Source organism: Carassius auratus, chromosome 50, assembly GCF_003368295.1.
Source record: "Carassius auratus strain Wakin chromosome 50, ASM336829v1, whole genome shotgun sequence".
NCBI classification, from domain to species: domain Eukaryota; kingdom Metazoa; phylum Chordata; class Actinopteri; order Cypriniformes; family Cyprinidae; genus Carassius; species Carassius auratus.
The window spans coordinates 5,737,778-5,751,230 of NC_039292.1; the positions used below are offsets into that span (position 1 = coordinate 5,737,778).

Sequence of the window (13,453 nt, forward strand, 5' to 3'; positions counted from 1 at the left end):
TCACAATTAAAATTAAAGCACAAAACTTTCCAATATGTCTGAAATGAAAGCCGAGATAGTCTTCTTTGTTGAGAAATCAAAAAAAGTTTTGTGTTCATTTACAGAAATACCAGGTGCAAGTGACAACTTTATACTTGAAGAGCTTTATTTTGACATTTGCTAAACAGGAATTTCTTATTTATTGAAGCGCAGCCAATAAAAGCACGCTTTGAAGAGTTTAAATGTCACAGGAGACGAAGGTCATACTATTATCTTAAGAGGGGTGCTATTTTTCATCACCATACTAAAATTAAGATAAAACTAATAGCCTGCAATACGATTTCAGTTTTTACATTAGATAACGGTCAAGTAAAACTTAAATTATGATTCATTTGTTTTCTTTTTACATTTAACGGAAGAAAAAGCCATACTGTGCCCGATTCAACACACCCCTAGTATTGGTGCTTTAGTAGGCTCCACTGTCAAATTGATTTTTCGCTGTTGGTCTCATCTTTGTTGCTGCTTTCGCCGGTTTTGTTCCTAAAACGAAAAAAATAAACATTTCAGTTGACTATCGCTTTAATCCCATCACAACGGTATGTATTTATTTAAAAAATATGAGCTTGATTGGATTAATAGCTTTATGGAAGTTTCTTGTTGATAGAAGCGCGCTGCACAGTTAGCTAGCGACCATCATTCATTGTACTCAAAGTATTGGCACACTAGGCCGGTGTTAGCCGAACATGCTAACAATATTACATATATTGTTTTTTGTTTATGAAAAAAATAAAGAATCATAGCCATTTACCTGCATTTGTCCTGCTGAATTTATATGTAATTACTCGGTTTATTTCAATGAGTGTCGCAGTTTAAACTAATGACTGTGGCTAACGTTAAATAGTAACTTAGTGTGAGATGTGTTTGATGACTACGTGGAGTGTGTGTTTAAAATCTAGCACACCGAACCTTTTCTGATCTGGTTTATACACTTAAGCCAGACCAGGCTGGATATTTTTCGATATTCACTAAATTTAGGAATGCATTTATGTGTCAGTGAACCTATTCATTATAAAACTATAAAATAATATGCAAGTAAGCTATGAGTAAACGGGTTAGTTATACATATTCCCATGTGAGAATACTACTGAAATTGCTGTTGAAATTAACATAAAAAATATTGATTTATTTAAGTAAACCACGTAGAGATGGATGAAAGGCTCTATGGATCTTTGCCTCATGCCCCCTCGGAATACCTCCAACAATGGTGAGTGTATGTCGTCAATTGGCGCCAAGATTAATTACGATCCCATTGATTTTATTATGCTGTTATAATAACATTAAGCATTAAAGTCTGTTTTTGAATGCTATTAACCAGTCTGTACTGCGATGCACGAAACAAACAACAATAACAAGTTTATTGGCCAGCTTACATGAAGAATAAACTTCTTTTGTCTTGCCACTTGTTTGTTTTGAAAACTAATGTTTTCCTGCAATTATTAATGTTCATTTAGCAGAAAAATAAGATCTGGTTTGCATTAATGACTTCTCAAATTAAATAGTTTAACTCAGGATGACTTTACAGAAGTTGCACATACTTTATATAAGACAATCTCCTATGTAAAGTAGATTGTTATTATGTAGAAGTGTCAGTTAAAGCTGCAGTAGGGAACTTTTGATGCTCTAGCGGTTAATAAACAGAACTGCTTGCGTCTTGCGGAAGAACATTGTAGCCGGAGCTACTTCTCTCTGTTTATGTCTATAGCCCCTTTCACACTGCACGTCGGACCCGCAATATTCCCGTAACATTGCCTGGTCGCCTTCTATGTGAAAGCAACCACATCCCAGAATTGATTACCGAATTGAACCCGGGTCGGGGACCAAGTAACATTGCGGTAATCGATCTGGAACGAGCGCTGTGTGAACAAAAGCCAGATCTAATTCTGTATTGAAATGATGACGCGCGTTATCGCGCGACTCTTTTACCGGCTGTTTTGAAGGAAGATCAACATTCGCGACGAAAACATATGTGCAAACTGTAATGAAGCAGAGATCAGTTAGTTCCTCACTTTCCGCGCTGACGCCGAGATCGTTTGCTTGCTTCAGTTAAAGTATATAAGGTGCCTATGTTGTCGACTTGTACATTACACGTCACGCGCTGATGTCACGTGTCGTTACGGGATCTTTAAGGGTTGTGTGTGAAAGCACGCACATATACCGGGTCATCACTGGCAGTGTGAAAGTGCCAAATCTAGCAACCAGGGAACAATTAAGCCCCTTTCACACTGCACGTCGGACCCGCAATATTCCCGTAACATTGCCTGGTCGCCTTCTGTGTGAAAGCAACCACATCCCGGAATTGATTACCGAATTGAACCCGGGTCGGGGACCTAGTAACATTGCGGTAATCGATCCAGAACGAGCGCTGTGTGAACAAAAGCCAGATCTAATTCCGTATCGAAGTGATGACGCGCGTTATCGCGCGACTCTTTTACCGGCTGTTTTGAAGGAAGATCAATATTCGCGACGAAAACATATGTGCAAACTGTAATGAGGCAGAGATCAGTTAGTTCCTCACTTTCCGCGCTGATGCTGAGATCGTTTGCTTGCTTCAGTTAAAGTATAACGTGCCAAGCGTTGTCGACTCGTACATTATACGTCACGCGCTGATGTCACGTGTCGATACGGGATCTTCAAGGGTTGTGTGTGAAAGCACGCACATATACCGGGTCATCACTGGCAGTGTGAAAGTGCCAAATCTAGCGACCAGGGAACAATTACAGGAACACTTTACCCCTGTATTTGCCGGAATGGCAGTGTGAAAGGGGCTTATGAAGAATCACAAAGGTACTGGGTTACTCCGCCGCGGTATCCCCGAAGCAATCTAAAATAGTCCGAATATAAACACTTATTATAGGTGTACCCTAGTGATTCAGGACAAGCAAAAAACACTGTTTGGAAAATGGATTCATGGTGTACTCGCTTATTATGTTCATTTTTCTACATTTTGAACACAAACAAAGTTACGAACTGCAGCTCTGATTGGTTGTTTTTTACCGGGAGCGCATGACTTTCTGCAAATGGCAATAGGACCACTGGGAGGAGCCAGAGGAGCTTGATTTTTTTCCCCAGATTATCTGTCTCATATTCTACTGTCAGGACATAATGACAGGTTTAATAAATATATAAAAAAAATATTTTTTTTACAAAAGTTCCCTACAGCACCTTTAACTGATGTAATTTCTAGTTATTAATCTATATTTTTAAGGTCTATTTTAATTGTATACATTTGAAAAAAAAATTTTTATAGTCATAATTTATAAATAACTATTAATAGTACATCATTAATACAATTATGGTGTTATATAAGCATTATAAATGGTTGCAAAAGTATTTTCTTCTGTTTTAATGTTGGCTAACTGTTATATTATTGTTATTAAATATTGAGTGTTTCTTGTTGAGTACTAAGACTTAGGTTTCTGTTAACTGACATGTAGGAATGTTTTCTAGTTATTAAACTATTATTTTAATTAAAAAATACAGAAATTCAAAAATATATTTTTGTAATATTTTTATAATGTTATAAATCAATAATTATAATTTTATAAATAAGTTATGGTTTATTTACTATAATTAATAAATTATTATTATACCATTATATTTATGCAAAGGTTTGAAATTCAAATGTTTGCAAATTTATTTTCATCTTTGTTTTGTGCTTTTAAACATTTAAGTTTCTTGTAAAATAAGACTTAAGTCTCTGTTAAATTTATATGTTAAAATTATTTGAATTATTAAACTATATTTTTAGTATTTTGGTTAAAAAATATTAGAATGATAAAATATTACAGTTTTATAATTTTAAATAATGTCAAATGCTTTTTGTATTATCTAACTGTTAAATGTTTTTCTTGTTGAGTGAAGGATTAATTTTGTAAACAATACCACAAATAAGTTACTTTATCTGTAAACACCATTGTTTCCTGTTAAATATGTGCTTTTAAGATATGTCTTTTTCTACACAACTTTAAGTTGGACTGACAACTCAGTCAGGCCCTGTTTTATTTCTGAACTAGGGTTCAGTCAGCTCAGCAACATCTGCAGACCCTTCAGGCTCAGTATCCTCACATGGCTAATGGCAATGCTGGTTTTATGATGGAGGGACCCAGAGAAGATAAAGGCATGCAGCAGATGCCAGTGCACCCAGAGGATGCAGCCCAACTGGAGCCTGCAATAGCACAGAAAGGTAGTTATCCATGACTGTGTGTTTTCAAACATTAGAAATGAGCTCAGCAGGCTGAATATGTTCTCTCAGGTAGCTTTTAGTGAGTCAGAGTTTTTTTTCTCCCTGTTCAAGCACCTGCTAAAGGAAAGCGAGGAAGGCCAGCGAGCAAAGAACCTAAAGCCAAAGGCGAACCTAAAGCCAAACCGGGACCTAAACCCAAGAAAGCTAAAGAGGATAAGGAGGCCCCACCAGCTGAAGGACAGGAGAAGATTGATGGAACATTTAAGAAAGTCAAGAGGAAAGTCGATCGCTTTAAGGGCATGTCAGAGGAGGAAGTCATGAAAAAAACACTGCCTGACATTCTTACCCCAAATCTAGACTATGTCATTGTAAGTGTTTACCATTTTAGCCAAAAGTTGCCTTTTAATGATGAAGAATGTTAAAGCAAATATGGCACTGAACGCACATGACTGAAATAAATCTTATTTTTATGATTCAGATTGGAATTAATCCAGGGTTGATGGCGGCCTTCATTGGAAGATGGTTCCCCGGACCAGGAAACCATTTTTGTAAGTAGCATTCAATTCTACCAATTTTTTATTTTAACATCACTGGTATGTTTTAATGTAAAATATATTAAACATTAAATTAAAACATTTTATTGTTGTCATTTGTATTGTTTATTTATATTATTGATATTATAAATATATTGTAGGGCTGTCAAATCGATTAATCGTGATTAAGAAATATATGTAATATATAAATATTAATATGTATATGTATTAGAGGTCGACTGATAGTGATAACCAATACCGATAGCTAGGCCGATACAGATTAATCATCCGATAATATTAAATGAAAATCGGTACTGAACCATACTTTGTAAATGAATAAAAATATTAATATTAAATATCAATTATATATTAATCATTAAAGTTAGTTCTAAGTTCATTAACTGTTAGTTAATATAACTATGAAAATAATGTAACTACAGAAATATTCTAATACTAACATCAATTATAATGAAAAATATATTAAATAATTATAATCTCTGGTTAATATCTTTAAAATATTTTAATATAAAATAACCTGTAAATAATTATATTGAATAATATATATAAAAAAATCTGTAATGTGTTAATATTTAATATTTAAAAAAAATGTATTGTTTAAAATCTCTTAATCCATTCCATTTCCAATTCCATTTTTAAACTATAATCGCTCTCGTCAATCTTTCAGGGAAGTGTCTGTTCCTGTCTGGATTCACAGAGAAGTTGCTAAATCACATGGATGATCAGAGTTTGCCTGAGAAATACAGCATCGGCTTCACAAATATGGTAGCTAGAGCCACCCCGGGAAGCAAAGATCTCTCTAGGTGCAGTAGATAGTCACTCTGCTTTCATTCATCAGCGGTGATGTTCCTCTAACCTGTTGTCCCTGTCACATTCTGCAGCAAGGAACTTCGAGAAGGTGGTAAAATCTTAGTGGAAAAGATCATGAAATTCAAGCCACTCATAGCAGTTTTTAACGGGAAATGTAAGTATTCGAACACGGATACAAAATGCGAACGGATATGAAGGCATGCATTTAACAATTACATTTGTTTCAGGTATATATGAAATGTTCTGTAGGGAGATATTTGGGAAGAAGCCCAAAACACTTGAATTTGGCCTACAGCCTCATAAGATTCCTGACTCTGAGACGGTAAGAAACCATTTTTTGGTTCACTGCATGGAAAAAGCATAACTCTGTCATACTTGAGTCATAAGCTGCATATTACTGTTTTCTGTAGGCGTTGTACCTGATGCCGTCCTCCAGTGCCCGCTGTGCTCAGTTTCCTCGTGCTCAGGACAAAGTGCATTTTTACATCAAGCTGAGAGAGCTCCGAGATCAACTGAAGGGTGTGATCAAACCAGTGGAGATAGAAGAAGTGAAATATACCTTTGATCTCGGCCTGGCCAAAGGTACAAGCAGACCATTTATGACTGCCTTCTTTTTCTTATCAAAAATATAAGTTATTACACAACTATGGACTGTACTTGACCACATTTTATTTTCCTTCTGTCTTACAGAGGATGCTAAGAGAATGGCCATCAAGGAAGAGCAGTATGATCCTGGTTATGAGGTAGCTTTCGGAGGAGCTTATGGAGAACCGGCACCTGAAGGAGGCCAGAGCAATGGATATTGTAACTTCTCCACATCTGAGAAAACAGGTTGGTACCATCTTTCTTTGTAGAACACAAAAAAGGTATTTTGGAGAACTTTCCAGAGTTTTTTATCCATGCATTTAAAAAAAGTCAAAGGTCTTTCGATCCTAAAATAGTTTAATATCTTTTTTGTTTTCAAACCTTTAGCTGACACAGCTGAGGAGGCGCCTGTGAATCCAAATGCGGTTGGCCAGGTTCAGGACGGTCAGTGGATGATGCAGTCTTTTGCCGATCAGATCCCAGACATCGGCAGCTCCTCTCAAACCCAAAACTGGGGTGTATGAGGAAGGACAAAGGCTTCAGACGAAGCCTGTCGGTTCCTGTGCTCTTCCAGAGATGCTGTGCCTCTTATCTTCTCAGAATTGAATCCAGGAGTGTTCATGGGCATTGGTTTATTTCTCCTTTGCGTTGCTGTGACAGTCTGTTACGTTATAATTTTAGGAACGATTTGAGGAATCGCTGTATCACACAAGGTGGGCCAACTTGCACAAGAAGAATCCAATGGCTGCTGTGCTTTTAAAGAAACTGTACCTGTGAACTTCAATTTTTCAAGGGCCTTTGAGATCTCAAATGCCTCTTTATTAAAGAAAAGAACAGTTTTTACATTGAATTTCAATTAGACCTTTTAGGAATTAGCATTTCTATGGAATTGGAGAATATACTTCTCTTTTACTTTAATGGTTTAGAGTCATTGAGGTTATTTTCAGTAGTTTAGTGTACGAGGTTCGGAGCACTGGTTTATTGCATCGTGTGATATCAGGGACTGATTTACTTGAGTGTTCACTATTTTTTCATTTGATTTCATATTTTTAGATGGGATGTATTATGTTTAATTGTGTAGTATTATTTTAAGTGTAACTACCCACATTTTTCAATTTGTATTTGCAAAATCTGTAAGGATAACTTTTAAGTATTGTTTTGTTACTATCATAATGTGACAAATGCTTCCTTTGACATGGACGCTGCAATGATGGTTTTAGGAACTTTTATGATGCCACTGCAAGACAGTCACAATTACTGGTACATTTGAAATGTGTTTCTTATGAGAAAGCATGTGCATCACTGTTCACAACCATCTCTCTACCTTCAGTACTGTAAAATACAATACAGTATGACTGGTAATACAAATGAAACAATCCTGAACATGATATAATTTATGGATTTATCCACATGCTCTCACCTGGTGCTATTTTTACTCTTTCTGTAAACATTATCTTTTTTTTGTTCATTAAAATATAATTATGATAGTTTTTGCTTGTACATTCATTTTTATATGTGTATATAAGAAGAGGAGGAACAAGAGTTGGTGCTGGTCAGTGAGTTGGGATTAAAGTTTAAGGAAGTTGGTGAAGAGTTTGATATTTCTGTGTACATATGCAACTGAAGACAGAAATTCTTATTTCGGTCCATCACACTTAATATATGTAACATCTTTCAAACCTAATTGAGAAAGCTTTCTTCCATATTTGTCCAAACATTCTCGTTGTCATCTGCCACATCCACAGCAGATACATCCACATCTCAAGTGCACTCAATGAGCCTTAAAACAGTGAGGGGTCTTTGCATGAAAACATAAGACTTTATATGTAATTTTTACTCCTTTTTGACTTATATACATTTAAAGCATGATGCACGCCATCTCCTCTGGCAATATGCACCACATTAGACATGAAACCGGCTTCACTAAGAGAGTATATCTTCTTTCTTCATTCTACCTCATGCTAGCCTTACAAAACACTGGAGAGAGTGAAAAATAGATCATTTTTTCCTCATATAATTTTCATGAATATAATAATTTTTTCCTCATATAATCTTGTAAGATGCTAGTTATATGTCATCATACTTTTTTAATGGACTCTGGAAGGAAATTTTAAGAATTCCCAGTCGCTGTTGACTTGTTTTCACTTACATATTTCTTAGGTATTGGAATTTTCTCCCATTCATAAATCAGGGTCGACAGCAGTGAAGTGGGCTTTAGGAATTCTGGTAAGCAAAACAATATTATAGGAGTTCTGTCCTCCTCCGCCAATCATCTTTGCCGAGGGGCGTGGTTACAAAGTGTCATGGCGGCCACCGGGACATTTTAGTGTGCCAGAGATACACCGCGAGTTGTGCTGTATTTAACTGAACTGTGTTTATAATCTTTTCGCGGATATTTGAATGTAAAAAATCTTTTAAACATGGGGACCGTGCATGCCAGGGTAAGCGAGTTTTTTCCATAGTTGTCGGAAAAGCTAAAGCAATGACCTCTGAACAGAGTCTTTGAATGACAGGCCGAGTTCAGGATGACGTTTAGTACTACATTAATCCAGATTAACTGTCAGTAAAATAATAAATCAACTCTGTATCTGTTGTAGTTTTACATATTGTCAATGATGATGATTTATAATCGATATTAGTTTTTTGAGTATGCTTAATAAAATAACATAATAGATCACTCACTCTCTTGTATATATCTGTTGCTCCAGAGTCTGGACCCCCTTCCTATGCAAGGGCCTGAGCTGGGGGTTCAAGCAGATGACATAGACCTGGGAGAGCCAGAGCATCAAGAGAAACAGGAAGTTCTGGAAAATAAAGATGTGAGATGGATTTCATGTGACTGATCGACGCACTGCTTGTACATGCAGAAATGTGTTTTTTATTTATCAGGCGTATTGTTGTTGTTTTTCATATGTATTTGAATTGTTTAGGTTGTAGTACAGCATGTCCACATCGGTGGTCTCGGAAGAACAAAGGAAGACATTTTAACATACGAGATTGCAGATGTTTTCCGTGCCAAAAACTTGATTGATGTGAGTATCACTTCATATAGATGCTGCTAAAGGAACAATTATGCTATTAATTTATATTACTTACTTTCATTTTACTTCCTTAATAAATATGTTACAGGTAATGAAGAAGTCCCATGAGGCCAGACAGAGACTTTTGCGTCTGGGTATATTCAGGCATGTGGAAGTTGTCATTGACACCGCTGAAGGTATGACTGCTGAATTATGCAAACCATCAATTGTAAATAACCAGTCATCTAAGTGATGCATAGAAATTCTGAATTCCTCTCAAAACAGGTGCTGACGCGCTGCCAAATGGACTAGATGTGACATTCGAGGTGAAGGAGCTGAGAAGAATGACAGGAAGTTACAACACCATGGTTGGGAACAACGAGGGAAGCATGGTGAGCTACTGACTCCTGCATCGTCACGGTCGGCTGTGTGTCTACAAGAAACCAAAATTATTTACAAAATTGTTGTTCTGGTTCTCATTTCAGGTGCTGGGTCTGAAATTGCCCAATGTTTTTGGCCGTGCAGAAAAGCTGACCTTCCAGTTCTCTTATGGGACTAAGGAAACCTCATATGGCTTGTCATTCTTCAAGCCCCAGCCTGGACACTTTGAGCGCAAGTATGTTTCTTGGTCTGCTAATGAAGTTTTCGATTCAAAAATGACTATTTGATTAGTTTGAAACGTCATGTTGCCCAAGTAAGTCATTAAAGTTAAGAACATTTCTCATTATTTATGCATTTAGCAGACGCTTTTATCCAAAGCAACTTGCAGTGCATTTAGGCTAACATTTTTTTCCCTAACACGTGTTCCCTGGGAATAAGAAAACCATTAGTAAACAATCTTTACATAATATTCATTAAGGATAAAAAAAACAATTTACGTTACTAGATACTGTAGACATTTTAAATGTATCTCGTCTGTGCAAACAAGAAGTATTATAATTTTTTGTCCTGTTAAATTCTAGAATAAACTAGCAAATCATTATTCATGGCTATGACAACTAAAGCTTGTTTGGAAACCTTCGATGTGTCCTACACAAACTCCCTGTTTAAGCAGGAATTTCCTCAACTTAGGAAATAAAACTGTGATTTTATATAGCCTTTTGAAATAATGACTGAATTTTTGAATATACAGTGTAGCTCTGATTACGAGATTTATAGTAATTATGTTTCAGTGTTTGTCTTGTGAATTTTCTGAACTGGTTTTCTTAGGTTTGCTGTTGACACTTACTCATTTTTTCAGCTTCTCCGTTAACTTGTATAAAGTCACAGGGCAGTTCCCATGGAGCTCACTCAGAGAAACGGATCGAGGGGTCTCCACAGAGTTCAGCGTAAGGGAACTCCGTTTACCATTTCATTTGAATTTAATTTCAAAAGCTTTAGTATGTGTGTGAGACATGATCTAATTGAAATGAGATGTATCGCATTCGTTTTGTCTGTAATCACCAGTTCCCCGTCTGGAGGACGAATCACACTCTGAAGTGGGAGGGTGCGTGGAGAGAGCTGGGTTGTTTGGCCCGGACGTCCTCCTTCGCTGTCAGGGAGGAGAGTGGCCATTCCCTGAAGTCCTCACTTTCTGTATGTTTCTTCTCTGAAACTTGTTATTACACTCATTGATGTCTTTAAGGTTTTAAATGTATATGATGTTTTCCTCACAGCACACAATGGTCATCGACACACGCAATTCGACCATTTTTCCAAGAAAAGGTGCCTCACTGAAGATCAACCAGGTTTGTTTGAATCAGTTGCTGTGCTTCTAAGAAAAGATTTATCCAGTACTGTCATTATTAACTTGATTTTTGTGGTCTGTTAGGAACTGGCAGGTTACACTGGAGGAGATGTCAGTTTCCTGAAGGAAGACTTTGAAATTCAGCTCAACAAGACTCTGTTCTGGGACTCGGTGAGATGCTGTGGAAGAAACTAGTGCTTATGTTTGTTTATTGCAGTGTTTTTTTCTGGATCATTAATATACTATTATAGTATTTATTCAATTTTTTGTTGTTGTATTACTCCCAACTTGAATTAAGCTCCAATTAGAAATGGCAACTACCTGAAAATAATTTTATATAATATAATATAATATAATATAAATTTTTACCTAACATGTGTTCCCTGGGAATCGAACACACAACCTTGCGCTGCTAACGCAATGCTCTACCACTTGAGCCACGTGTGTGTGTGTGTGCGTATATATGTATGTATGTATGTGTGTGTACTGTGTATATATATATTATTATTATTAACGTAAATGTTTTTTAGTCCTAGTTTAGCTAATGATGACATTAGTTTGTTGATGTTTTAAACGCTTTCAGGGGGCTCTCTTTAGTTTTAGTCATTTTAGTCCTCCAACTTAAAATGAAAATTAGAAATGTTTCCCTGGCAACTAATTGTTGATAACAAAAGTCGATTTATTATTAATAATACAAAATGAAAATAATAAAAATGTAATTAAAAAAAGAAATACACAAATAAGTTCAAATCAAAATTTGTTTAGTTTCTGCACTGAAAATACGTGTTACCTTACCAAAATTTGTTCTTTAATAAGGTTCCACTTGCTTATTTTCCTGGTTTTGTAGGTGCTCTCAACCTCTCTTTGGGGCGGTTTGTTGCTGCCCCTTGGAGACAAACCCTCCTCTATTGCTGACAGGTTAGTCAATTCTCTCCGTCATTGGTAAGAATAACCCACAAACACTCAAAGTAATGTTGTTTTTGTATTTGAACGTGTGTTTAGATTCTATTTGGGTGGTCCGACCAGTGTGAGGGGCTTCAGCATGTACAGTATCGGCCCTCAGAGTGAAGGTAACTGACTCTGACAGTGAAGCTCAGTATCTCAATATTCACAACTAAGGTTTGTTTTCTCACTTTGATTACAGGCGATTACCTCGGTGGGGAGGCGTATTGGGCCGGAGGGCTTCATCTGTACACCCCTCTCCCATTCAGGCCAGGTAGAGGCAGCTTCGGAGAACTTTTCAGGACACATTTCTTCCTCAATGCAGGAAACCTGTGTAACCTCAACTATGGTGAGATAAAGAAGGCTGCAATGGTCATATTTTTCTCCTTCTTTTACTTATAATTGTTGCTGTAATTTAAATCGTCCTCTAGGGGAAGGACCCAGGGCACACCTGAGCAAGCTGGCCGAATGTATCCGCTGGTCTTATGGAGCGGGTATCGTGTTGCGTCTAGGGAACATCGCTCGGCTGGAGCTCAACTACTGCATTCCCATGGGCGTCCAGAGCGGAGACAGGTAGACCATCATAGATACTCACATAATCAATCACAAACACACACGTCCTTACACTTTTAGTGTACTAGCATTATCCTACTATTATGAAGTTGTAATATACTGATGTGTTTTGTCTCTCAGGATATGTGATGGAGTTCAGTTTGGGGCTGGAATCCGGTTCCTGTGATACCACAAGTCCCATTTTGGAACAAAGAAGCATTTCTGTCACTTTGTACTTGTGCTAAAGGATATTCATACGATTTCCATTTTCAGTCGCAAAGTAATGCAGTGAATGTTGGCTAATTGTTCAGTGTTGGGAAAGGTCTAAAACCAAAGATTGGTTAGGAATCAGTTGCCCATTTTAAAGTTATTGGTACTTCAGAGGAGAATATATCGGTAAAACGGCAAAAAATCAGTGCTCTTATTGTCATATTTATTTGTCAGAACTAATGTTTCTGGCTTTAACTGTGGCTTCTTTATGTGTTTTATATATATATATATATATATATATATATATATATATATATTATATATATATATATATATATATATATATATTAGTTTAAAATAATAATTTAAAAATATAACACCGTTTTAGAGTTCTAATTTTACTAGTTCTATTATCCTATAATAATAGTACAAGTTTGGTTATGTATATGTAAACATAAATTTCAACCAAAAATAAAAATTAGTTCACACACTCTGTACTTTTAATCATACAAACACCAAGTAAATTCATCATCATTCACTATTTTTCTGTACTCCTGTAAAACATTTGTCAAACACTGTCAAGTCGTATTTAAAGACTATCGGTCTTGGATCAGTAAGCATACAGGTACTAAAAACACACATATAAGTTAAAAAATTATTAAACCGTATCCATCTTACACAACATATGAAATGTTTTTCATTACAGAGTTTATGAAAATGTGGCTCAATGAAAAACATTAAGTAGTAACCATCATGAAAAGCAAGAGCAGTTTAGCTGCCACTGCTCTTAACTTGCTTTAAAACATTCATCATAATCCTAAACATATAAAAAAAT

At 36.2% G+C, this 13,453-nt stretch overlaps 2 protein-coding genes across 2 annotated transcripts; both read left to right on the forward strand.

The window, feature by feature from the left end:
• Nucleotides 1–425: 425 nt before the first annotated feature.
• On the forward strand, nt 426–7,658 carry LOC113066764 (G/T mismatch-specific thymine DNA glycosylase-like). Its single transcript, XM_026238781.1, has 11 exons — nt 426–575; nt 1,171–1,243; nt 4,053–4,222; nt 4,334–4,590; nt 4,701–4,770; nt 5,441–5,576; nt 5,655–5,737; nt 5,811–5,905; nt 5,994–6,165; nt 6,274–6,414; nt 6,556–7,658. The coding sequence occupies exons 2-11, from the start codon at nt 1,185–1,187 to the stop codon at nt 6,690–6,692; spliced, it is 1,320 nt and encodes a 439-aa protein (XP_026094566.1). The 5' UTR covers nt 426–575; nt 1,171–1,184; the 3' UTR covers nt 6,693–7,658.
• Nucleotides 7,659–8,458: 800 nt separating this feature from the next.
• On the forward strand, nt 8,459–13,295 carry LOC113066765 (sorting and assembly machinery component 50 homolog A-like). The gene is made up of 15 exons (XM_026238783.1): nt 8,459–8,609; nt 8,877–8,987; nt 9,099–9,200; nt 9,298–9,385; nt 9,474–9,580; nt 9,674–9,804; nt 10,429–10,516; nt 10,635–10,763; nt 10,844–10,915; nt 10,999–11,085; nt 11,762–11,832; nt 11,917–11,984; nt 12,059–12,205; nt 12,288–12,429; nt 12,550–13,295. The coding sequence occupies exons 1-15, from the start codon at nt 8,589–8,591 to the stop codon at nt 12,593–12,595; spliced, it is 1,410 nt and encodes a 469-aa protein (XP_026094568.1). The 5' UTR covers nt 8,459–8,588; the 3' UTR covers nt 12,596–13,295.
• Nucleotides 13,296–13,453: the final 158 nt, after the last annotated feature.

What these genes read in the sequence shown, in the direction of transcription:
- LOC113066764 (XM_026238781.1), top strand. Translation starts at nt 1,185, where the DNA reads ATGGATGAAAGGCTCTATGGATCTTTGCCTCATGCCCCCTCGGAATAC. An exon ending in CGGACCAGGAAACCATTTTT is followed by an intron (nt 4,771 to 5,440) that starts GTAAGTAGCATT and finishes TCAATCTTTCAG; the next exon opens with GGAAGTGTCTGTTCCTGTCT. An exon ending in AGATTCCTGACTCTGAGACG is followed by an intron (nt 5,906 to 5,993) that starts GTAAGAAACCAT and finishes TGTTTTCTGTAG; the next exon opens with GCGTTGTACCTGATGCCGTC.
- LOC113066765 (XM_026238783.1), top strand. Translation starts at nt 8,589, where the DNA reads ATGGGGACCGTGCATGCCAGG. An exon ending in TGGGGACCGTGCATGCCAGG is followed by an intron (nt 8,610 to 8,876) that starts GTAAGCGAGTTT and finishes CTGTTGCTCCAG; the next exon opens with AGTCTGGACCCCCTTCCTAT. An exon ending in GGAACAACGAGGGAAGCATG is followed by an intron (nt 9,581 to 9,673) that starts GTGAGCTACTGA and finishes TTCTCATTTCAG; the next exon opens with GTGCTGGGTCTGAAATTGCC.